At 40.8% G+C, this 26,039-nt stretch overlaps 1 protein-coding gene and 1 long non-coding RNA gene across 3 annotated transcripts in view; one reads left to right on the forward strand and one right to left on the reverse strand.

Annotated features, from left to right (window-relative positions):
* DNAH12 (dynein axonemal heavy chain 12) overlaps positions 1-26,039 on the reverse strand; it is a 94,021-nt gene that overhangs the window by 18,176 nt on the left and 49,806 nt on the right. Inside the window, exons 38-58 of one of the 2 annotated variants that reach the window (XM_079964926.1) lie at positions 24,766-24,904; positions 22,527-22,693; positions 21,901-22,156; positions 20,524-20,823; positions 19,679-19,857; positions 18,442-18,634; positions 17,551-17,712; positions 16,881-17,075; positions 15,883-16,016; positions 14,716-14,878; positions 13,849-13,929; positions 13,200-13,376; positions 11,480-11,611; positions 11,131-11,220; positions 10,301-10,441; positions 8,759-9,000; positions 7,867-8,014; positions 5,309-5,454; positions 2,832-3,046; positions 734-926; positions 415-607 (exon numbers count right to left, since the gene is read on the reverse strand). In XM_079964926.1, the coding sequence (XP_079821052.1) occupies positions 415-607; positions 734-926; positions 2,832-3,046; positions 5,309-5,454; positions 7,867-8,014; positions 8,759-9,000; positions 10,301-10,441; positions 11,131-11,220; positions 11,480-11,611; positions 13,200-13,376; positions 13,849-13,929; positions 14,716-14,878; positions 15,883-16,016; positions 16,881-17,075; positions 17,551-17,712; positions 18,442-18,634; positions 19,679-19,857; positions 20,524-20,823; positions 21,901-22,156; positions 22,527-22,693; positions 24,766-24,904 (3,646 nt within the window). The remainder of the gene's footprint in view (positions 1-414; positions 608-733; positions 927-2,831; positions 3,047-5,308; positions 5,455-7,866; positions 8,015-8,758; positions 9,001-10,300; positions 10,442-11,130; positions 11,221-11,479; positions 11,612-13,199; positions 13,377-13,848; positions 13,930-14,715; positions 14,879-15,882; positions 16,017-16,880; positions 17,076-17,550; positions 17,713-18,441; positions 18,635-19,678; positions 19,858-20,523; positions 20,824-21,900; positions 22,157-22,526; positions 22,694-24,765; positions 24,905-26,039) is intronic. The other variant, XM_079964927.1, reaches the window with a different exon arrangement.
* LOC307209745 lies at positions 20,287-22,431 on the forward strand. The gene is made up of 2 exons (XR_013835743.1): positions 20,287-20,371; positions 22,150-22,431. It is a non-coding gene; the product is annotated as an uncharacterized lncRNA (long non-coding RNA).

Raw genomic sequence — 26,039 nt, forward strand, 5'->3', positions numbered from 1 at the left:
GCAGTCCCCTCAGTTTTTTTGATTCACCAAGCAGTATCAGTCGTTGCACTTATCTAAAAAGGAAATTTCTACAAACCTGCCTACCACCCTACCAGCTCTACCCATGTAAACTAAAGGTAAAGAAATTTATGTTCACAATACAGTAACTGCAGACCACACTAGAGATGGGTCCCATTCTGGTCATCAGCAACCTATTAAAGCTACTTTTGAGACAGTGAAACGCTCTGTATTAGAGAAGCTGATTTGTATGCAGAGAGGTTGGCCCATTGGTCTGATTTGGGATAAGGCAGCTTTCTATGTTCTTGGTTTTACAGGTTCTTGAGGTTCAGCTCCAAGCCTGAGCTTGGATAACTTCACAAACAGTGCACCATTCATTTAATATAACAATCACTTATGAACCCTGAAGTTGCTTACCTGCTGTTTCTTTGTAATTTCATTAGACATTAGTTTGGCAGAGTCCAAAATCGTTATGGCACTTTCATCTTCTAAAATATTCCCTTCAGAAGACTGCAATGTTTCTAAAATCTTATTTTCTATATCTTTTAGTTGTTTTTTATTGCTGGCTGACTGGAGAATAAGAGCATTCCGTTCCTCCTCTAATTCTGGTCTAAAAAAAGGATATATATCAAATATTACATACTATGCTGGTTGCACAGGGAGGAGCCACACTCCACATTGAAGCCCATCACCTGCCACCCTTCAAAAACGCCCTGTGGAGAATATGAACATTTACCTTTCCTTTGCTACAACAATGCCTAGAAGCTGATCTTCAAGTCCTTCTGGAGTAATCATGAAGTTGAGTAAAGAAACCTTGGTAGCTAGTTCAGGCAAATAATGTGGATTTCTTAATTTGGTGGTAATATAAAATTTGAAATCAAAGGAATATTCAATAATTGTTTCACCAAGCCGAATGCAATCCATGCCCCCTGGAGTTGAAAAGACAAACATATTTAGTTGTTTTTCCTATGCACAAAAAATATATATTGTGCAATCAAGCTTTCCTAATTGCAGAATAACATCTGAATCGTGCAGTGGAGAAATGCAGAGGAGCTAGGCAGCATTCTGCATTGCTTTCAGAAAAGTCTAGTGTTTATTTTAATTCAAGGGAGCTAAAACTAAAGAGAATCCATTTGATTTCTCCAAGTCTCAACATGAATTCAAGTCATGTTCCTGTGGCTGGGTGACTTGAACAGTTAATGGGAACCCTGGGACCTAGGTGTCTAAAATCTGCCTACTTTCCTGCTTCAAGAGAAATTGTCAGCAGTGACCAGAACACCGAGCTGGAGGCTACAGTGCTGTTAAGGAGCCAGACCAGGTTCCTTGCTCTACCTAATGCTGGTAATCAGGTCACACTGAACCTGAGACTGGCAGGCAGAAGACCACTGAACCAATTCTCACAACACTATGGTCTATAGAACTACAGCCAGAAACCCTCATAGACACCTTCCCTTGGGTATGAGGAACTGAAAGCCTTCCACAATGCCTCTCCAGCCCAACAGGACAGGGAGCATGCCAGATGAGAGGCTCTGGAATGCAGAAATGCCTATCTTCAGATGAGAGGGTTGGTACTTTAAAAGAATAGTTCTCCATGAGGACACAGAGCCTTGGAGAGATGGACTGGAGGAGGAGCCTCAAAAGGACTCAGTGTGCTTCCAACCTTTGTTCGCGCAAGTAGCTCATTGGGCGTTGTCCTTGGTACTGCAAAAACAAACCTGTTTTTCTCTATGGGCTCTTCTGCAGCACCAGAATTAAACAGAAAGATATATATATATATATTTACTTCTCACATGGCCAGACTGGAGCCTTCATTGGTGCAACAGCAGGGAAGAGGAAGCAAACTACTTCCTTACTGCTATTAGTGTGTATTTTGGTGGCATTAAGCAAATGTTTCCCTCTTAGACATTTTAAAACTGGTATAAATTACTTTGTATGCATTCAGGAGAACCCAAATTTTGTGACTGAGCTGAGTCACTGGCAAAAGAGTGAGGCATCTTAAAGGTAAAGGTACCCCTGCCCGTACGGGCCAGTCGTGTCCAACTCTAGGGTTGCGTGCTCATCTCGCTCAAGAGGCCGGGAGCCGGTGCCGTCCAAAGACACTTCCGGGTCACGTGGCCAACCTGACAAAGCTGCAACTGGTGAGCCAGCACCAGTGCCGCACACAGAAACGCCGTTTACCTTCCCGCTATAAAGCGGTACCTATTTATCTACTTGCACTTAGGGGTGCTTTCAAACTGCTAGGTTGGCAGGAGCTGGGACCGAAAGACGGGAGCTCACCCCGCCGCGGGGATTCGAACCGCCAACCTTACGATCAGCAAGTCCTAGGCACTGAGGTTTTACCCACAGCGCCACCCGCGTCCCTGTGTGAGGCTTCTTATTTTTATTTAAAACTAGCAGAGAGTATGACAAGAATATCTGCACCTGCCAAAATATTATCCTTTATACAACTGTTTAAGGAAATTAAGTTTGGTCCTTCTTTGAGATAGGTCCTTCTAGCTCTCTTCACTTTGTAATTGCTGCTTATCAGAAGAGAGTGATCAAAGCAGCACAAAACATTACTGATTATTGTATATGCAGTATGGTAACTCGATCTTAAAGAAAATAGTATTAAGGTTCTTCTATTTCAATCTATTATTATACAAGACACTGCATGCAGACTATTTCATAAAATAAAGATCTAAACTCAAACATGCTTTCTTGTATTACCTTCATCTGTTGCTATGGAGCAGTATTTAAGGAATAAAAAGAAAAGCATTACACAATGCAATAAAGTGTACAAGAAATATCCAATAAATACTCCAATATAGTTTGGAGATCATAATGATTTGTTGTACCTTGTTTAAAAGTTGATTTAAGAAGCAGAGGCTCCAGTGAAGGATCAATTTCTTCTCCAACATTTTCAAGCAGAAGTGGAGTTCCAAACTGAATGCAGTTTTCTAGAATTCTCATGTAGTCTGTGTCTGTGAATTTTATTACACTCAGCCTGTTCTCTTTTTCAGAATTTTTTATCCATTTATTTGCTTGACCCTGGGGATCAATCATTAACGGCCTGCAACATATCAGATTTTCATTTTTTTAAAAAAAGAATGAATGCTTAATAATCAATTACTGCCTATAGCAATTTACTTTTTAAAAACACATTATAATAGTAAGGTAAGGTAAAGGACCTTTGGACCGTTAAGTCCAGTTGAATTTGACTATGGGATGCAGCACCCATCTCCGCTTTCAGGCCGAGGGAGCCAGCGTTTATCTGCAGACAGCTTTTCTGGGTCATGTGGCCAGCATGACTAAAGTTCTTCTGGCGCATGGGACTTTGTAATGAGTGCCAGAGCACACGGAAACACCATTTACCTTCCTGCCGCATTGGTACCTATTTATCTACTCGTGGTGGTATGCGTTCGAACTGGATCTCACAGGGAACTTTACAATAGAATCCACAGTATGGTTATATAACTGGAATCTCTGGATTCATAATCTGAATGATTTACTAGTTTATGACTACTGGGGTAAACCTTTACAATATATATTTTTCTCATTCTCAGAAATTGATTTGGCATTTGAGTCAGTAACTCTTTTCCCCTTCAAAGACTACAATTGTTTTAAATTACTAGCTAAAATAATAGCTGCAGTTTTTCAGGCATTCCCCTACTCCATCAAAATTTAACTTGCCACTATATGCACCTTTCTGCCTTTTTGATCCATAGGCAAACTGAGTGAAATGCAAACCAAATGCTTTTACCCTCTCTATTACATATATCATCGCTGAGGAGAATGTGATCAAAGTCAGCCTCTCTTTTCAGATACCCCATGAAGTTTGACGTAATATATTTCCCCCATATTTTGTTTCATTTCACCAACACAATAAATCTGACATCAGGAATCACAAGACAGAGAAACCAGTAGGAGAACACTTCAGTCTCCTAGGACATTCTATACAAGATCTCAAAGTAGCTGTCTTATTACAAAAGAATTTCAGAAATAGGCTGGAAAGAGAAGTTGCTGAATTGCAACTTATTAGGTAAAGGTAAAGGTACCCCTGCCCGTACGGGCCAGTCTTGACAGACTCTGGGGTTGTGCGCCCATCTCACTTAAGAGGCCAGGGGCCAGCGCTGTCCGGAGACACTTCTGGGTCACGTGGCCAGCGTGACATCGCTGCTCTGGCGAGCCAGAGCCGCACACGGAAACGCCGTTTACCTTCCCGCTGGTAAGCGGTCCCTATTTATCTACTTGCACCCGGAGGTGCTTTCGAACTGCTAGGTTGGCAGGCGCTGGGACCGAGCAGCGGGAGCGCACCCCGCCGCAGGGATTCGAACCGCCGACCTTTCGATCGGCAAGCCCTAGGCGCTGAGGCTTTAACCCACAGCGCCACCTGCGTCCCCAAAATCATGGAGAGACCTGGTCTGAACAAAGACATTGGATTCTTATCTCATTATACATGACAAAGCCATTTTTCACCTTCTCACCCCTTGCTTTTTCCTGTAAGACCTATTGCAGTCGTTAAGAGTCGTCAACAGGCTCATCACAGCTATCTGCCAATCACCCAATCCCACCACCCTTCTGAGTAATACCCCTCCCCACCTTCTCACTATATAGAAGGGTCTGGTGACTTCTGTTTCAGTGTATCTGAAGAAGTGTGCATGCACACGAAAGCTCATACCAAGAACTAACTTAGTTGGTCTCTAAGGTGCTACTGGAAGGAATTCTTTTATTTTGTTTCGACTACGGCAGACCAACACAGCTACCTACCTATAACAATATTTTGCAACACACACACACACACACACACACACACACACACACACCCTCCTTATCAATTTTGCTGCAAATGCCCAAGGACCCTCCATCATTAGTTCCTTATTCCTGCTCTCTCCCTTTGTCCAAATTGACTGGCAGCTCATCCATACATTGGACATTCGCTTTCCAAAAGCAATATTGGAGTCACATTCCTAGCAAAAGTATATCCAAACATTTCAGATAACACTAAATCAGACAACACTTTCCAATAGCAAAGACCACAGGCTCCTTGCTATATAAAATACTGAGCAAGATTGGCCAGTGGTCTGTATAGTAAAGCAGCTTCCTATGTTCTATGTATTCAGACTCTCATGATTATTTTTATTTTATGTACCATACTTGACACTTTATATTCTCAACAAGCAGTCAAATACATATTTAAATCATTTTGAGGACAATTTTGGCCATCATAAAAAGAATATTAGAAATCTGAATCAGCGTTATGGAAAGTATAAATATTACTGCAGTAAGCTAATTTTAGCTTAATTTAGCAAAATAATAGGTTTGCATTGCCTACCAACGTCTAGAGTTGTTGACAATCACACCATTGTCTATAGAAAACTGATCTGTTGGAAGACCTGCAATATTCCAGGCTCTAATTTTTATTGGATCACCAAGTGTTTTACTCAGGGAGAAGCTCTCAGAACAAGGTATATTTTTCTCCTGTAAAGACAAATAATTTTTTCCTTCATATCAAGTATTTATGAACAATTTACATAAAACCAGTTAATGGCTTGCACTGAACCTCAGTTTCTAGCAGGGCAGGTGACAGAAAATGAGGAAAGGACACAGCAGGCAATCACAAAAATATTTTTCCAAGTCACTACAATGAGTTATATCCAATTATGCATAGTAGGCTCTTGGCTCCAGTGGAGGCTTCTCTGAATGGTAAGGAAAGGGGCAATTTTCACAAATGCCCTTGCAGCCTCCCCTGGCACCACCTCCCACCATGTTTCAAAGGGTCCCTTGTTACGATATAGAAGCAATGCAGTTGCAAACTGCTAGCTTGAAAGCAAAACATAATGGGAATGTTGGGACTGCCCGTGGGAAACAGAGGGACAGTCAATTCACAGTGCGAAGCACTGGAATTAGCTCAGAGTGTAATATGAGCTGTACAGGAAGTGCAGGAAGGTTTTACCACTAGACTGCTGGAGTTTGAAGAGAGCAGTCATGTTTTTTGTAATGCTGCAAAGACAGAAATAAAGGCATGTAAATACGTTTCTGTCTATCTCTTTCCCCTGCCGGGGGGGGCAGGAAAGAGGGTGTGTGTTCTTTTCATGCTGAGAAGGATCGCCTATTGCGACCTAGCCTGGATCTTGCTGGGGAATGCAGCCAGGGAGGTCAACAGGAGATGAAGCCGGGTGCCTGGGAGAGTTGCCAGTTTCTCCTGATATGGGCTTGATTTCCGACATCCCCAACCATACTGGAGCAGTTGACAGGGCACAGGAGGCTGCAGAAGAGAGAATCTGCAAAAATTGGCTTCCCAGATTCCATTCACAGAAACACCCGCTGAACTGAAAAGACGTCTAAGATGGAGAATCAGCTGAATGCAACCCAACTTTTAAGAATATGTTCTGGCTAATAAGCTCTCAGAGGGTATTTCTTGAGTTGGGATTGTTTTGTTTTTGGCTAAAGCCACAAAACCACATTAAAATGCCTGAAACCTACTCGAGTGTGTTTCCCTGGACTGACAAGAGTGGCATACAACTTGGCCATACATTCTTGAAAGCTGCTGACTTTTCCTCCAGTTATTTATATATATTGTTTCCATCTGTTGACAAGTCAATCACATTCCTAGCAGCCCTGTTCAGGGAAGTTTTTAATGTATGACATATTAGTGTATTTTTTGTAGTTGTGGAAGCCGCCCAGAGTGGCTGGGGAGGCCCAGTCAGATGGGCGGGGTACAAATAATCTATTATTATTATTATTATAAAAGTATATCCAAACATTTCAGATAACACTAAATCAACAAGAAAGCAAAGTAAGAGACAAAGAATCAGGCCATGCGTCCCATTATGTTGTATTCAATGTTAGTCCTTCTTACAGTAGACCCTCTGAAATAAATGGACCTAAATTAGTCATGTTCATTCTTTTTAATGGATCTACTCAAAGCAGCACTAGCAATGGATGCAACTCAAAGGGCAAGATTCAACTAACAAGTCCTGCTAGCAGAAGCCTGCTCATAGACTTCTACAAGCACAATAGGACTCCCCCATCACCTCTACCTCCCCACACCAAAATTGACTCAGGGGGTGTTGGGAAAGCCCCCAAAATAGTACATGGAAGAAAGAGAGGGAGAGGACATTCTACCTGGCAAGCTGAAATGTTTGCACTAATGTAACAATTGCCATAGTGCTACACTATCAAAGCCATCAATAATTATTTAATTCCATTAATTTAAAAATCCCCATAAACACTTGAAACTCACCCACCATAATCAACAAAATACATTTCACTGTTCCCTGACCTGTACGTAGATATGAGATCTACTGAAAGAGCCAGCACCAGGAGAGAACTTTGTTCTGGAGGTTAATAACAATACTTTAACACAGAGGTTTTCAACTTTTATGGGTCCACGGCTGCCTCAACCAACTACACTCTTTCTGCGGCACCCCTGTGGAGCTCAGGAGCCCAGTTGTGTCACCCCTTGCCTGCAGAACTGGCAGCCTCTCCCCCTTTTTCGAACACCCTTCCTTGTGGAGTTTTCCCTCAGCCTCCTCTCTTCTCCCCTCTCCCTGGGAGTCCTCTGGGCAGCCGCAGCTGCCACTCCTGGTCTATGAGCTGCCCCTCTGCCCCAAAGAGAGGTGCCTCTTCACACTGCCCCACAGGGGGCTGGAAAGCACCCCCTGGCCAGCCCCAGAGGCATCATTCGCCTGGGGAGCTTGTAGCCAGGGCTGCTGCAACAAACAGCTGTGCAAGTTTTGGGAGGCAGAGATGCGAGAGGGCATCAGAGGAAGGGAGGGAATGAAAAAGGGACAGAGGCCAGTGCTGTCTGCGGCGTCCTGACCATCATTCAAGGCACCCCAGGGTCCCACGGCACACTGGATGAAAACTACTAGTTTCACACAATCTTACTTTACATAGCTTGCTCCAATCTTTTGCACACTCTTGTCGAAATCCAGAAGTGAAAGCACCCAGATAAGCTATCACTCCCGCTGATATCAAGACATCTCCTGTCAAATTATCATATGTGTTTTGAAGGTCATTTGCTGCATTAGACCACCTAGGGGGAAACACAATATTAAATTAGGTAAAAAAGAATAGCCTATTTCATCAGCATTTATTCCAGTTACATGGAAGCTGTTGTAAGAATTAAAAATGGCATTTGTATCTTATTTAAAAATCATGTTGTATGTTATTTAAACAATTGAAATACAGATAATGTTTCGGGACATTTTTTACTTATGTAAGCTAATGTCAGGGAACTGCCATCGGAGCCAGAGGGAAAGGGAGGGCTCCAGAGGGATTACGGAGAGCGTCCCAGGAGGGAGAGAAGCAGCCCAGCTATTGGGGAGGGAAATCAGCGTAGCACCAGTGGAGAAGGGGGGCAGATGGGGGAATCGGCTAGGTGGCTCCATGACTCCTCGCCGGAGACCAGCGGGGAGAGCACGGGTCCTCCGCTGCCCACACCCTCCCTGCGCAGAAGGCTTCCGCGCAGGGAGAGTAGGCAGAGACTAGGTGTCAAAGAGCTTCTTTGCTGGAAGAAGTTCAAGAAACGCCCACTGACGGATTCTGCCAGCGACTGAGACAGCCACGGGTGAGTGGCTGTCCAGACAGAATCGGGTTCACCCAGGTAACTCAGCCAGGTGTGGTAACGACTTACGCACGAGCAACCCCTAGAACCATTACAGCTAACTTTTTCATTTTAAAATGTTTGTGTATTCTACTAAATATAATTTATTTTATACAATATGTGCGTCTTAAATCTAGTTCTTGCTAGAATGGGTACAATGTATTTTCATCTGACCTTGATTTTTCTCCACCAAGTCCTCCAATAAGCTTTTCTGCTCTTTCCAGCTTTTTAGCACACAAGTCCACCTGAAATTCTAGGCGAGCTTTTTCTTCAGTTTTCTCAACAAAGGTTTGTTGCAATGCTTCCAAACGGTCTTCAACTGCTTGAAGTTCAGCTCTTTTCTGATTAAGTAATGCCATCGTTTGTGCCAACGATTGTTGTGCTTCTGCTAAACGGGCTTTCTTAGGAGCAACCACCTATTAGATACATTTAATAAAAGTTTACTAAATTTTACTAAGGGTGATAAAGTAATATTAAATGAATCTAAAAAAAATACATGAAATTGGTGTATCTGGCTGGGATTTACTCTCAGGTAAGTGGGTTACATTGCTTGCTTCCATGCACCGGGCATTTGGTTAAGACTTATGTCCTAAGAAAAATTAAGTTTTCTTCTTTAGCTAGCTTCTACATTTAAATTTTCTGTAAACTCTGGTTACACTGGAAGTAAATTCAATTTTACTTTTTAATTGCATACTGCACCTTGGGCCTTTTTCACCCAGATGCCTATTATGGCTAATGTATACTGGACAAAAAAATCATAGGCAGGATTTTAAGAGCTAACTGGTCAGTGTGTTGTTTCCTTCTGTTTGTCTATTTGCCACTTTTGTATCCCTCCCCTCATAGAATATATGGGCTTTCCAACCAGCTTTCCATTCAGTACTGGCAAGACCGAGATCTACTCACCCTCAGTGGCAGAGGTGTAGCGGGCGGGCTGGGGTGCGGGGCTTTGCCCTGGGTGCATTTTCTGGAAGGGGCATGACCAGGCACCCCCCACAACAGACTCCAGCGTGCGAGGGAGCTGCCCAGAAAGCTTCCTTGGGCCCAGACGCAGCTCTGCTTCAGCTCTGCTCCCAGGTCACGTCTGCCCCAGGGCAGAATGGAGAGTTGGCTGCTCTCTGCCGCCTCTCTCCTTAGCTGAGCTGTGTTGCACAAAGCTCCACCATGGTGGAGAGAAACTGCCAGCTGTGACAGCTCCACCCCAAATCAACCCTGACCCAGGGGAAGATTGGCTGCAGGCATGTGAAGTGCCTAGCTACAGCACCTCCATCCATGGGTCAAGCCTGACCTGAGGAACAGAGAGACCTGTTGCTTCTTTGCACCCAATGGAGAGAGGAGGGTGGGTGGCTATGCTGCCACTCACTCTGCTGGACTGTGGCATGCAAGTGTACCCCCTGCACTGTTTTGCAAGGAGAGCCACAAGGGGCACCTTCTGCATCACACCCCTCCCAGGGGTGCATCCTGCCCTGGGCGGCGTTTCTTTACGCTCTGCCACTGCTCAGTAGTAGAATCTTTCAGACACTTTCAGCCCATTCTAGCATTAGTACACTATGACTTGAAAAGGATAAGACAAATCACTGAGGATAAGTCTATCCATGGCTGGTAACCACTATATTTAGATGCAGTATATATCAGATGTGTATGTGAGTATCCTAGAGGATAAATTAGCATTATGAAATAATTTTCAATGTTGAGAAAAAATAAGGTAAATAATCATACCTTTGCTACTCTGTCATAAACTTCCATTGCCATAATCCATTTACATAAACCTTCTGCTGCTGAGGATGCTTTAGCCACTTTAGGGGGATCAAACTCAGGATTAGTTAGATATTCAGCACGAATCTTCTGCATCACAGATACCTATATGAAAAATACATTACATACAGTTGAATATAAATTTATATTTAGGATCCAGTAATTCAGTTTCTGCTAATGCATGCAACAAGGGAGTACATGCACAGCCACACTTCCGCTTGTCCCATGTTTCCCAAGAGCTTTTTTAGTTGCTCTGCTGTTTCCCCAGGAAGACCCACTGTTTAGCACATTATTTATGTACGCAACCACGGCAGCTCAAATTTTGCTAGCCCAAAGATGGAAAGAGCGAGATCCCTAGTAAGGAAGATTGGCAACTTAAGATGATAGAATTTGCGGAAGCAGCAGGTTTAATTTATATAATAAGAGAGCAAGAAGAATATTTATTTAAAGAGGAGTGGAATTTTTTTGCTGAATATTTAGAAAATAATTGTGTACAATTAAACGCTGGTAGCATTTAGATAAATTGAACAGTATGGTAAATATTTGAAGGATGTAAAATGGAGAAACAATTAGATTGGCTATAGTAAAATATGCAGTAATGAAAGATAAGTAAAATGAACTATGAAAGGGGAAGGAGGGAAGTAAATTGTTACATGGTATTATGCAAAATGTTTATTTTGAGATGCATAAACTGAAAAATTAATAAAAATTGATATAAAAAAAGAAAACTGGAAGGAAGGAAACCACTTTCACAATGACTCTCTAGCAAATAAGAACATACATACGAAACTTACTGGAATGTTGTCCTTGTCATACTCTCTCAGATCTCTTAAGAAATTCATGTCACCCAAAAGTTTTTTGCTAGGTCCCCAGTAGTCTAAAATCTTTGAAAGAAAGTTAAAGCAGTATGTAAAATATTTCAACACAAAAGAAAATAAGAAAATACAAAAGATTCTAAAGAACTATTGAGATATTAATTAACAATCTAATTCACATTTTTCATGACATTTTGAGCAGTATGATGGAAGCTGAAGCTTCCTGCACAAGGAAGTAAGACTTCCATGCTTGAAGATCAAAAATATTCCCTTTGTACATCCTAGGAATTTTGTAATTAGATATTTGTTGTTCTGTCAGCTTTTTTACCTTTCCTCCAATCCCTGAAGGATCTGCAACTTTTTCAGGTTTTATGTCCTTCATGACACAGATGGCAGCCATAACAAGTTTAACACCAGATGGTGGATTCTTCATTGATTTCACAATTGTAATATCTGAAGGCTAGAATGAAATAGATTGTTGACTTCTATTACAGCATATAATGCCTTAAAACATGATATATTAAAACAAAATCAGTCTTCATGTTGAATTTTTCACCTATATCTAGGATTTACCTAATAATATGATAAGTCAACACATAACATTTATGTGACTTATTTATAAGTCAACATATAGCAGCTGGAATCTTTAGAAATCCATGGTCCAATTAATTCATTTTTATCTTCATATATTAAAATATGAGCAGGCAAAAGAGTAAAGCTAAGCTGAACCCTTTACAAGAAGTTAACTCTACAAATTGCTGATACATTAATCACCTGGACTTGTATGGCGGAAAGCCCCATTCACTCTGATAGGAACTTCCCCAGCATCACCACCATCATGCAAACAACAGGCCTGGATGGCAATATCTGATCCAGACAGCAGGGACCAAAGGGTTAAAGTCCCCTATCCCACACACCTGAACAAGAATGGAATCTTCATGCTGATTATGTGGGGGAGAAAAAAATCTTGTATTCAAGGGCAAACCTAGTGATTTGCATGTGAAGATCCCCAAACCCCCTTCAAAATAAATCACACAGGAAACAGAATATTTGTTTAGGATTTTTGGCATTAATTTGGCCACAACTTTATTGTTTACAGCATGTGAGTGGTTGCTTAGGCATTGGTTCGGACTACCTGAACCTGCACCGGCAGGAACAGGACTGGCAACTGGAACCTCCAGACGTCAGTAAGGAAAAACATACTGGGGGAGCATAGAGGCAGATTTCTGCCTCTTAGTTCACCCCAGATGTTCCCAGGAACTCTGGCATGGCCCTACGCCTGAGAGGGGATCGGACAGAGCAAATCGAGCCCCTGGATTCCTTTAACGGAATTCCCTAACAGCAGCAACAAAATTGAGGGGCAAGCACAGCCAATCTATAATCCCCTCCACCAAAGGATGAACCAGTGCCTAACTACCAACCTTACAAAGTTGTGATGATTTGTTACACGGTAGGCAAAAACCAAATGGCACCAGCCAATCAGCCAAGTGGCAAAATTCCTACTGGGCCCCTGCTCCAAAAACAGACGACCCCTAGACAGGCATAGCAAGGTCAAAAACACAACCTAAAATTATAGGGAGGGAGGGCGGGAGATCCGCTGCACGATGCAAAAGAGGAAGTACTTCGCCACGTGCAGCCCCTTAAATAGTCCCTTATGTGCTAATCAAACCCCAACTGACAGAAATCTGCCCCAGTAACAAAGGGGTGACCAATGAGGCAAGGAGGTCATCCAAACGGGCACGCCCCAGCAACAAGAAGGCAGTTTGGTGATCTCACGGCAACACGTGGCTCTCCATGATTTGGAGGACACGATTAACATAACCTGCAGTTTGACTCTGACTGGCAATGGCTCTCCAAGGCTTTAGGGAGAGGTTTTTCCAATAACAGGCTACCTGATCCTTGAACTGAAAATGTCAGGGAATGAAAATGGGACCTTCTATGTGCAAAGTATGTACTCTACTGCTGAGCTTTGGGACCTCCCCTTCAATTCATCCATATCAAAATAATGCTATTCCAGGTCATGCTCTTATTCTATTTATTTAACTTGCCTTCAGTGTATCAAGTGCAGACAATGCTGCCTCTAGGGCTGGAATGGCCTCTGCAAGATCACTTTCACATTCATTCTTCAGTGCTGTGGCTTCTGTTGCTTTTTCTGTAGCAAGTTCTTCATCTATTTTTACAGTTTTGCTTTTTGCTTCAACTTCTGCAGATTCTTTCTCAATTATCTAAAGAAAGAAGATATGAAATGAAATGTTCCATGTAGTAGAATAGTCCCACAGAGCTCCTTCAGATTTCTTTGTTAATTTATTCAGAAAAGCTATTATTTTAGAAAAGATGAATTGATATTATAAAGGAGAACTTTACATAAAACTCTAAGCCCTGATTCCAATCAGCTGATATAATACAGCTAGAGGCACACTTTGTTGTTACACTCTCCCTGGGGTGCAGTGTGGTAGAGTGAAATTATTACAAAAAGGGCCGCAGCTGATATTTCAATAAAAGTGCACGTGTGTGTAGAAATCTAGACCTAACCTGTTAATTAACAAATAGCATACTGGATTGCAACTGGCCTGAAATAAAGCAAATTGGACATTCTCCAGCTGCCCTTTGCTAGATGCCCAGTTAAGCTACACCAGGATCATTTAGACCACTGTGTGCACTGCAGCATCAATACATCTTTAGGAACAGAAACGTTACCTTCATCATATTTGCATTGTCCACTTTAGCCTGCTCCAACTTAGGCTGCAAATCAACTAATTCTTGCTTCATTTCACCAACCTAAAATGAAGAGCAATTTCCTATGAGTTGTTTAAAAGTATGGCAAATGGGGGGGGGAGATAAATAAAGCATTTAAATGTGTCATTAAGAAATACTTACTTAGGGGTAAGTCCCACTGAGCGCAATGGGCCCTACTTCTGAACAAACATCAGATAGTGCCATAAGCAAAGTATTATAAGACAACCCATGATTGATTCATTCATTTGAAATATTTTTAGACTTGTTTACATTTAAATATCCAGTTACCAAAAAAAGAAGAGAGTACAGAATATATGCTCTAAAGATAGAATAAAACTAATTTCAACACAATCAACAAGTTTTAGGAGTGAAACACAGAGCATACAGAAATAAATAAATGAAAACAAAGGGCAAAACAAACCAGGCTACCTGCTGTGTTTTCTCTAAGTTGTGGTTTGTTTTAGTGCAACTGTGGTTGCACCACACTTCCTGAGCCTCACCCCTTCCTTCTTGCTCTTGTTAAGCATGAGCAACAATCTGTTTTGGGAAGCCTGGGAAGCTGCAGTGCCCCACCCACATCTCCTCACCACCCTTCTGGATAGCTGGGATTCTGGACTACACTGCAGAGAATAGTATCAGTGTTTCTGACCAGCATCAGAGAAATAATATGGTATGGCTTGTCTGTTGCCCAGAGCAGCTGAAAAGCTGCAAGGACATAGTAACTAGGGTGATGATGTGTTGAGCTTATGCCAATTCTTGAACAAATCACAGCTTCACACTACATGAAAACCAGGCATGGGTAAGCAACCTTAGTTACAATGGACATACCTGAGATTCAGCGAAAGCTAGTTTATCTAAGCCATTTGTATATCTTTTCTTTGCTTTCATGACATTATCTCGGTTCTGAGTTAAAAGTTGTTGGAAGGAAGCAATAAGTTCAAGATAGGAGGTAGGAGTAACGTAATTATGTCGTCCCAATTGGTTCAAAAATCTGGAATGAGAAAGAAATATTTCACTCTACCAGGTACTAAAACGGAAGGATCTATTTGTTCCATTGAGCATCTGATATTATCTGAACATTTGTCAAACTTTGCAAGCCTATGATACTAAATGCTTTTTCAGACAAGCACTTTTTTCTAGAAATGCAGCTGTGTTACTTACTGATTCTGCAATTCCCAAGTGTCTTCCTCCTTTCCCCCCCTTAAATCTGTAAGGCTTCTTCTTCCCTTGAGTAAGCCTATCTCCTGCTATTTATTACTAGTGGGGTGAATATTACTTTCAGTTTTGAATAAGGATGGTGAGACTGTTGTACAAAGACAATCTGGGAAAGCTATAACAAAATGACTCACTAGCAAAACCTATTCCATTAGTTTAGCTAAGGGTCAATCTAGATATGACACAGATAATCTGTGAACAGAATCTTGTGTTGTTTTTTTAATTTATTCTCCATTCCTACCTGAGGTGGTGCATGGGAGAAGCAAACACGTTGGCCCATTTACCTGATTTATCCCCCTATGAAGCTGAGATTTGCAATGCAGAGGAAAATACACAAATATCATGTGTGTGTAAGAGAGGCTGAGATCTAAATCAGGAATATGGGGAGGAGGGAAGCAACACTCCAGCATCATAATATTTATCTGAATCTCTCCATCTCTTTGCTTAAAAAAATAATGCAAGAGATCCCATTCACACACCTCATGCTTCTAATTTGATCCTGAGTTGAGGATGAGGCTCTTGCTACTCACAGTCTATTTACTCTGAGTAAATTCAATTCATATAAATGAGATAATCTAAAGCTGGCTTACATAATGCGTTCAAGCATTACTTCTAAAATATTTTGTTTATTTCTGTACTAAATTTTAATTTTGTTTAGCAATGTTATTTTAATGTTATTGATCAGAGTCATAAAAAGACTTTTCTCCACCCTACTAGTATTTCCCTCCTCCCCTTTTATTTACAACAGCTTGCTTTATGAATGTATTTTAAAAAGACCACCTTTCAGAAAGGGACAACACGGAAGTATGGAAGTGTTTACAGATGGGAACAGCTTCCTGACGTTCATTGTCTGTGAGCTCAAGCCTTTCCAAAAATTTAATAGCCACACGCTCAAGAGCATCTTCAGGCCATGGCTGGAAAACATAAGAATAGAAACACTACTTGTGATATTCTCTTCATTATTAAGCATAGCACAGCATATTTGAGTATGTCCCCAGCAGCAGTTCTTCATGAAATCTGCTGCTAGCAGTTCGGGAAAGGAGGAATGGTTCGTATTATTTTCCTGCAAGTCAATGTCTGCACTCCACTTTCTGGATTTCTTATTCCCCTGACAAACAAGCTGCAGCAGTCAACACAAATCTTCTTTTTCTAGTACCACCTTACCCCTTCAACCAACATCCCCCACTGCCTTTTCCTGACTGCATCCTAGTTTTTCCTGTGTATTTCCAGGCATATTTTAAGAACAACTCTTACATAGGTTTTAACCTCTTCTAAACTTAGCCTACTATAAGCATGCTGTTTATTGATTTTAAGATTTTTCGTAAACATGCTAATTCCCTTTTGATATAATCAGATTTACTTCTGATTTATCTCTGTTGTCTGTGTTAACTCTTGGGGTGCCAAACTCTGGAGTGCATCCAACTATCAACAGCAAAAGATCCCCAGAGTTGAATGTCAGATTGCCTGTGAATGGCACACTTTATAATACAAACCAGTGTGCTTTGAGACAATTTGCTGTGGAGGGAGTTTTTAGTTTTTTGCTTTTACAAAAGCAGCCTTACATTTATAGCACAAGTTCCCCCCAATTCACTGTGACCTGGTAACAGATGTACATGGTACTTACAAAGCTGGATTACTCTCTATGGGAGGAGGCATACGTAATTCTTGCAACGTGAGAGAACATGTAAGAGAGGCGAAAGCAAGCTTCCATAGGCCAGACTATATTGAGGAAGCTATATTGAAGTCTCAGTACATAAGTACCTATCATATTTAAGTACCTGGAACCAGTCAATGGTACAGCAGTTGATGAGAGATGGGAACTGTCTCAGTCGGTTGCGAAAAGCATCTCCTATTGGGCTGAAGGCTACCACAACATGCAAATTGTCTTTGCAGCGGTTCACAAAGAAAGCAAATAAAGCCAAGGGACTGAGCTCTTCATGCTTACTGCCTGCCTGGGCTACTGCACGAACACCCTAAAGGATAATAAATGTACCAAAAAGAATTACAAAAATTCTAAAACGTGATTCTGAAAAGTAATAAAAAATAAGTAGTATAATCTATGCAGGATAAGACAAAGAAATTATATTTCTAATTGTGAGTTAGATATCAGCAATCTTTGTTAATATGCAAGAAAATCATGCCTGTTAAACTAGTTTATAAGAGCTCCTAATCAGGTGTAATGACCTCATTATGAGCATAAGAAATATTCCTCTTTAATGCTTAATCTTTAAAAGGGAAATAGCACATAGCAATTAAAAATAATCAGCTACTCGTGTGAGAAAAGCAGATGGTTCTACTCAGCCAAGTCCTTCTTTAAAAATATCCATTGAAATTAATAGTTTGAACTGAATTCCAAGCAGTAGGTTTACATATTTTTTAAAAGCAATGTTTAATTGTAACATTATACTTTACGAGAAGTAGTAAATTATGCATTTCTCATCATAGCACCTCCATAACTTCTTGCTTTTCATCAGCTGCAAAAAGATTGGGGACTTCTCCAGTGTTAAGCACACTATCAACATCTTCTAAAAATCCTTCTTCCTTAATTTGTGTGTCTGTGATCAGAAATACAGTCTTCAAGCCCTTCACGCCAGCACTCCTCAAAAGATTCTAAAAGCAACAACAAATATTTAAGTACAATAAATGTACTTAAATGTATTCAATAAATGCTTGCATTAAAACATATATATTCCTGGGTGCACATCCTAATGAAATGTGTTGCGTACGCCTACGCTAGGTGTCCAGAAATGTTTGATTTGTGTAAAAAACAGAACAGTGAAATGAGAAGTTGATTGGTAAATCTTCTGATGGCGATGGTTGGTCCTCTTCCCTGCTGCAAGAATCAGTTGTCTTTTGAGTGGAAAGGACATCCCAGTTACCTGCCAGGGGAAGAGCAAGAGCTGTGGGGAGGTTTATTCCCTTCAAGCAGAAGTTCATAGTTATGAATGGTTTTTAACTACCTGGCTTTAAGAAGTTTAATTCTTCCCTTTATTGTTCTGTTCAGGACAGGAATTGCTGGAGCAAGTTGCTCTTGCATTTAATCCCCTTTTAATAGCACTCAGGTTCAGGACTGGTGATACAACATGGGAAGCTGGCATGTAAACTCCACTCCTCACACTGTACTGCTCAAATTGGAGTCCACCCCTCACTATATTCCCACAACCAATTCATTCTTCCTGCTAGAAATCACTTTGGGTAGAAAGGGAGACTGCATCTTCCTGCGAGTTTTCCTAGGCTCCCAACTTGTAAAGTTACAGTTCACATCCAATAAATAAGACAGCATTGAGCAATATAAAGCTTATTGATTCCAGACTAACGCCAGCATATATAAATCTTTACCTTCAGATCGTCCCTCCACTCATTCATTCCATAGCTCTTAGAGATCTCTGGTTGGAATATATTCATTTTTGCCATAGATGTAGCTAAACGTGTCATGGACTGACGCCCACTTCCTCCCATTCCAACAAGTAAGGCATTACCTCCTGACTGCTTGAGCACACGGCATATGCGAGACAAGTGTTCTAGCACATACCTATCACAAAAAATATATACATCGTTATTAAAAACAAAGATCACAAAACTAGTGCTTTTAGTTATACAGACTCCCAGAGGGTATTCTCATTTGTCTCACTCTTTGGATAATCCCTCACCTTGGCTTAAGTGGGCAACACTAACACTTTGCTATAGTTCATGGGCATAGCTAGGATTTATGTTGGGGGGGGGGGTAGGGGGCAGAATCTCAGTTAGTTAAGTATTTATTATTGTCCGGGAGGAAATCACCTTTATGTCCAGGAAAATCTGACTTCTATGTTGGAAGTGCAAATTTCCTTAAAAGTTTGGGCAAAAATTTAAAAAACTCAAAAAACTCAACAACTTTTCTGTCTGGATTTGAAATATGGCATTGACTTATTATATTTCACTGGGCTATCCGATTCAGACTGTATGACCTTAGGGAGCATGGAAGGGAGTTTCACTACTCTCTCTCTACTATCTGACGTTTAGAAGACATCTGAAGGCAGCTTTGTTTAGGGAAGTTTTTAATGACCGATGCTTTAATGTATTTTTAATCCCCCGTTGGAAGCCGCTAGAGTGGCTGGGGAAACCCAGCCAGATGGGTAGGGTATAAGTAATAAATTGTTGTTGCTGTTGTTACTACTAATACTACTACTGTGGATTAAGACTTTTTGGCCAGATCATGAAAGATTGCTGTCACCTTATAAGTTGTAGGAGTAAGTGTCTCCTCAGGTGCATTTAAATTTAAAGCAAACAGACTGTGGATATTTGAGAGGATATTTACTAAGACTTTTCACAGTAATGCATGTGTATACCACCAGCTGTGGCCTTTTTGAAACAGCTGACATGTTTCAGCAGGTTGTACAAATAGTTGGTGAGAATCAACAAGTCAGTTGATTAAGTTCTGCCTGGATCATCTTAAGTAAAATTCTGTGTGGAAGCACCCTAAGAAGCAGCCCCAGATACCACAGTTCTAAAGAGAAATAATCTATACAAACCCTAAGACAAAGTACCACATAAATCATTATAAATAAATAAATAAATAAATAAATAAAGTATGTACCTGAAAATTACTAGGTTCATTCTTGTTTTATGAGTTTGGTTATATTCATCCAAACACAAATCCACAACATCACTAAACATCTGTACACTTGGAATTTCAAAATAAAGTCTTTCATCTCCTTCAAGATCTGGATTCATGTAGTCTCCAAACAACAGATTTCTCATATCTTCCTCAGTTACCTATTGGCAGAAAATAAATAGAATATAGTCTACAACAGAGCAGTTAGAGTGTCAGACTTGGGCCTGGGAGGCCAGAGTTCAAATCCCCACTCAGCCATGAAGCTTACTGGGTGACCTTGGGCCAGTCACTGCCACTCAGCCTAACCTACCTCACAGGGTTGTTGTGGAGCTTAAACGAGTAGGGAAAGAACTATGCAAGCCACCGTGGGTGCCTTGGAGAAAAAGATAGGATACAAATGCAATAAACAAATAAGAAGCCAGTGCGGTGTAGTGGTTAAGAGCGGTAGTCTCGTAATCTGGTGAATGGGGTTCACTTCCCCGCTCCTCCACATGCAGCTGCTGGGTGACCTTGGGCTAGTCACACTTCTCTGAAGTCTCTCAGTCCCACTCACCTCAGAGTGTGTTTGTTTGGGGGGAGGAAGGGAAAGGAGAATGTTAGCCGCTTTGAGACTCCTTCAGGTAGTGATAAAGCAGGATATCAAATCCAAATGTCTTAACAACCTATTTTAAGAAGGTAATAAAGGCCCCGTTATAACATAGGCGCCTTTTAAAAACTAGAATATTTATTGTAGCAGAAGTTTTTGTCGACTAAAACACACTTCCAATCCTCAATTGGAGTGCACGAATGCTATCCACAGGAGAGAGAGAGAGAGAGAGAATACTCACTGGTGCATTTCCTTGTCTCAGATGTGAAAACACTGCATCAAATGATTCTTTGAAATGTTCTTTCACAATATCCTTCATTAGTTTGAACAGCCAAGCTCTATCAGTGTCATCCACAAGGCGGTCATAAAATACTCGAAATACTTCATGTACAAAAAGACGCACCATTGTATGCTTGTTTACAACTGAATCCTTCTTGATGAGCAAGCAGCCTAGGATAACTCGTGCAAAGTCACGCAGATTGAATGTATAATGGGATTTGGCGGGTGTTGGTAACAGGTTGTCCATGGCCTTCTTATATACCTTGAAGATTGAAAGAAAAATTAACAAAACTATTTAAATTAAGTTTTGTACTTAAACACTTTTCATACTTAGGGCACACAGATGTTTCTTGCACTCTTGGTTTAGTACATGTAGAATATTTCCCTGAAAAAATGTGAATGCAGAATCTAAAAGAAAAACTGCATTGTTGTTGCTCTGCACTTGGGACAATGTCCACACTGACCATAAATGAGCTACAATGAAAGGGAAGGACCACAGAAGACTGGATGCTGAATAAGAGCATCAGATTCCTGAATATCCTCTATGCTGACACATCCTTAAATTGCTGCAGAAAACAGCCGAAATGTCAGTACTGGAGCCTCTATAGCTGTGTATAATATATGAAGAACTGAATAATACTACATGGCATTAAGTTGAACAATATCAGTATTGCAGATTGAACTATAGAAGGTAAGCAGTCGTCATAATGGCTTAATGCTAGGCTATCTGATGGACTATATTCTCCCATATGAACCTGCCCAGGTTCTGAGATATTCTGGGGAGGCCATTCTCTCATTCCCTCCACCCTCACAGGCAGATTTGGGGGGTGGGGAAGAGAAGGGATTCTCAGTGGTTGCTCCCAGACATTGGCATTCCCTTCCTAGAGAGGTCAGACTGCCTTGCGATCCTTCCACTGGCAGCAGAAACATGAAGAACAAACTAAAGGAGAAAGTAGCAAAGCATCAGAAACTATTCCCCCTTGGAAACTAGCCAGGAATGGGCAGATAGATGGACTAACCATCCTTAACTATGGACTAACCATCCTTAAATGGTTAGTCCATAGTTAGGCTAATTAATCTGTAACAGTAAAAAGCACTTTGAGTCAAGAAAAGGAGTTTTAATTGCACGTGCAGACATACACATGTCTAATATCTGAACTGCCCTCTGAAATCTTAATTTCAGAAGCCTTTTCATGTGCCTCTCTTTTAAAAACACACACCAGCTACATGCCTTTCAGAATTGATATGCCTTTGAGACCCTCTGACCCGCCTGGAAGTCACCTATATATTCTGCCTGTGCAGGTAAACCAGAAATGTAGTGTATATATTGGCATCGTACCTCCATAGTGCCACTGACAATTTGGTTTCCAACTGTGAAGTATTCTGGGATAAATTCATTTGCTCTGAGGTAGAAAGATACAACAGTAGAGAAAATCCGGACCATTGTTTCATCACTAAAGGTATTAATCGTGCAAATGTTGAAGTGTCTCAGAAAACGAGGTGTGACTGGATTCCTTCCACCACCTGGTGGACCCATGGCAGCCATCAACTGTATTTCAACTAATACAATTTTATTTGTATCTTTTAGGTCATACCTTCAAAAGAAATGGAAGTATGATCATCAGACAATTATAAATAGAACAGTACTTCTGCACTTGGAAATCTCTCATGTACAGTATCATAGGGTTTGTATTCTGCAGCAATAATTATATGAACACATTACATTAACATAGGATACCTCCTTTACTTTTATGACTAATTTCAGCAAGAACAACAAAAGAACCTTAGATGAAGATGAAAATTAGAGATGGACACTCTGAATATCAGTAGTCTGGGACTTACAAATAAAATTTTGGCCAATGTTCACAAATCTAGTTTACTAATGCATTGCATAAAAGCAAACTGATAAAAACGACACTTTTCTTTTAACTATGTACATAAAAATAATTTAGTCTGAATAGTTACCAGATGCCGTGGTCAAAAAACTGTCTCAGAAGTTCAATAGGAGGCTGTGCTCCATACTGTTCTAATGCAGGCATATTCATGTCATCCACAAAGATTATACACTTCTTTCCCATAGGTGGGCCAAATATTCCTTTCCGTCTCTTGTCGAGTCTGGCCATGATAATGTTCTAAAATTCAAAAGCAGGACATATTTCTTAACAAACCAGCTCATTCAAAAGAACAGTCAGTGTTGTTTCCAGAGGAAAGTGTGCATAACGGGGCTGGTGAAAGCCGACTTCTTCACTGCCTCCCACTCGCAGAAGTTTGTTCATCATCCCACCCCATTCAGCAACCCTCAGGGGAATCTTGTGGGATCTATTGGAGAGAAAGGGGAGCAGGAAAATCAGCTTCTGCCAGCTTGTTATCCATGCTTTTCTCTGGATCCAATCCATCAAATTCTAGCATGTATTCTATAATAAATACAGGTGTGTCTAAAGGTAAGTTTATTCTATTAATTTATATTGGCTGCATTCACGTGATACATTAAACTTTGGCTTACCAAAGTTATTGGTGAATAAGCCCTGTGAATGTCAGGGCTTCTAAAGAGTCCTTTTTACTCTCACATCACATTGCCAAAGCTTAACCAAAAGCCAAGGTTTGGTGCTTTCTGAAGCACCATCCTCTGTTAATTGCTTCTCCAGTCATATTTAATGGGAGAGAGGCACTTCCGAAGTACCTCCTTCTCCTCTTTTGAACAGTTCACTTGGGCTACCTACTCCACAACCATGCTTGTTAGCTCGTCTGCCTGCTGGTCTGTTGTCACACAGGAGTTGCCATGGCCGCTTGCTGACAGCCATACAAACTGCAGCCTGACAACAGCCTTACAATTTTATTATATAATGAAATATGCAGTTGTAAACTGCCTGAGGGCCCATTTGCATCAAAAGCAGTAAGGAGTTTCAGTTTGTCCCTATTTGTCATTTTTTTCTGAAAATGTTTTCCATGTGCTTCTTGAGAAGACTTTCACTACTTGATTTAATAAAACCCTAGGACTTAAACAGCTGTGCAAATATTCAAGCTTAAAAACAGTGAAAGGTGGGAATTATTGTTTTCAAGTGGCCCATTAACCCACATATTCCTGTTTTCTATGTATGCCAATAAAGGTTTATTAATTGATTGACTGAAGTGACCCATTACCTGCTTGTGAATGTAGCTTGCACAGATCCACCCTAATGAATTTTTATTGATTAAAAAAATGGTGGTTATAAGAATAATCCAACCTGAAAAGCTAATATATTTTACTTCATATGAAGTGGTAAAACTCCCAAAAAGGTTTTTGAGCAAAGGTAAAATGCTATTCTACTGGTGAGTCTCCATCTGAGAAAAATGTTTTCTGGACATGTGAAAGACCGGCTTCAGTAAATTGAGTAGATGAGACTAATAGTGGGTCCAATGGTCAAGAAGGCAGTTTTTGCACATGCTGTAGAGGGGAATGAGTGGCAGATGGGGCTCATCAACCTGGGAAGGTAACCCATCTAGGAGATCCTAAACCTCTGCTGCCTTGTGGGACAACTTCAGGAGAAGAAAGGGCTAGAGCAGGCATCCCCAAATTCGGCCCTCCAGATGTTTTCAGACTACAATTCCCATCATCCTTGACCACTGGTCCTGTTAGCTAGGGATGATGGGAGTTGTAGTCCCAAAACATCTGGAGGGCTGAGTTTGGGGATGTCTGGGCTAGGGAGTAAACTGTAAAGAAATTCAGATGGTAGTCTTCTAAGATGGTTGGATGGCGCCTTCTGGCAACTCCTGCAGCCAAACTGGTGCCAAGCATATTGCTCTGCTTTCCTTTGGACCACATCAGTGTGGCCAAGAGGGGGGTCTTTTCATCTGGGCAGCCCAAGACCTCCATACACACTGTGCAGGTTCGTGTCCCAGTGCTTCTTCACCCCAGATGCACACTCCATTGTTTCTCAGAGGGGTACCAAAATACCCTAATCACATGACATGTACCTCCTATATTTATTTAATGTTATATGCTCAAGCCCTGGGATCTTCTACACCAAGACTAAATCTCCTGCCTCTCCCCTCCCCCTTTTAATTAAAAAAAATACTTGCAGGGTGGAGTGTCATGTAAAGCGCAGGGCCTATAGAACTCCAGCAACTCACCATCTTAATTTACCCCAGAGGCCAATTTGTGTCATTGGCTTAATGCACAAGATATTTAAAATACCTAGCGACACTGCTGTTTATTTTTACCAACCTGAGTCTGGTTGGCACTGGTTCGAGCAGAAAAATTAACAAAGAATGGAAAGTAGAGATTCTTTTCTACATGGTTCATTAGCTTGTCCTTCACATATACAGATTTTCCAGTACCTGTTGGTCCCACAAAAAGCAGCGGTCTTGGAAAGAAATTCATATATTTGTATTAGTTTCTCATTAGTGTATACATATTGTTTGGAAATTAAACATAATTATCAGCAAATAAAGACTGTTGATGGTAGCATTTTTACAGCGATTTATAAACATATGGCATTTTTCTGTTTCCATGAATATATAGCTAATATCACAGAAATGTAAGAGAACAACTATAAATAAAATGGGATGTAGAAGTACATGTTAGGCAAAAGACTCTTAGCTACAATTTCTGAATTATATTACAGAGTTGGTCCCCATAATTTTATTCACAACTCAAGTTTTTTTATATGAACAGTAAGTATTTCAGAGTTTATAACTAAGAATTATAAAATTATAAAGAATATTTCTAAGACCAGACTAGTGTAGATTAATGTTTCTAAACTCTTAACTAGTGTCACTTAGTTTTGAGACACAATACAAAGTGATAGTTTACCTTTAAAGCCATAAACAGTGGTATCCAAAGGGCTGTTTTCCCCTCAAATGAACCTGGATACTTCCACTTTGGAGGTCAGGCTATCAGAGAGGGCCTTTTTGGTGGTGGCAAACAAATCATGAAACTCTCCACAAACATGTTCATCCAACACTTCTTTTTTTACTGTTTCTCAAAGTCCAGTTTGAGCCATCCAATTATTCCACATCTTATAATGGCCCAATTTGTCTGATATATATGTGTGTGTGTGTGTGTGTGTGTGTGTGTGTGTGTGTGTATCAGCAGGGATCCCAAGTAGCCTGCACAGCTTGAATAAGATGGATCAGTGCATTTAAGCCCCAACATTAAACCAGGGTTAAATATGCACAGAGCATGCAGTTAGCTTCAACTGTGTGCATCTATACCATTTATTTCAGCAAATGGGAAAGTTTTCACATAATTCTTGGCAAGAGTCATGGCTTTGAGCTGGAATATACATACTAAAAAGTGCAGTTGGGAACAATTCAAAGAAACTTAGCACCCTACTTGTTGATGACAATTCTCAGAATTAACCCCCCAATTTATTATTATGGAAACTTAAGAAGCACACAAAAACCCCAGCTGGACACAAATCTAAGAGGACTGTTTTTCTGGGGGTTTTATTTCTTAGAGTATTTCTTGGAGTATTAATAACATTATTAGAATAGTAT

This window comes from Podarcis cretensis, assembly GCF_951804945.1.
Source record: "Podarcis cretensis genome assembly, chromosome: 2".
Lineage (NCBI taxonomy): Eukaryota > Metazoa > Chordata > Lepidosauria > Squamata > Lacertidae > Podarcis > Podarcis cretensis.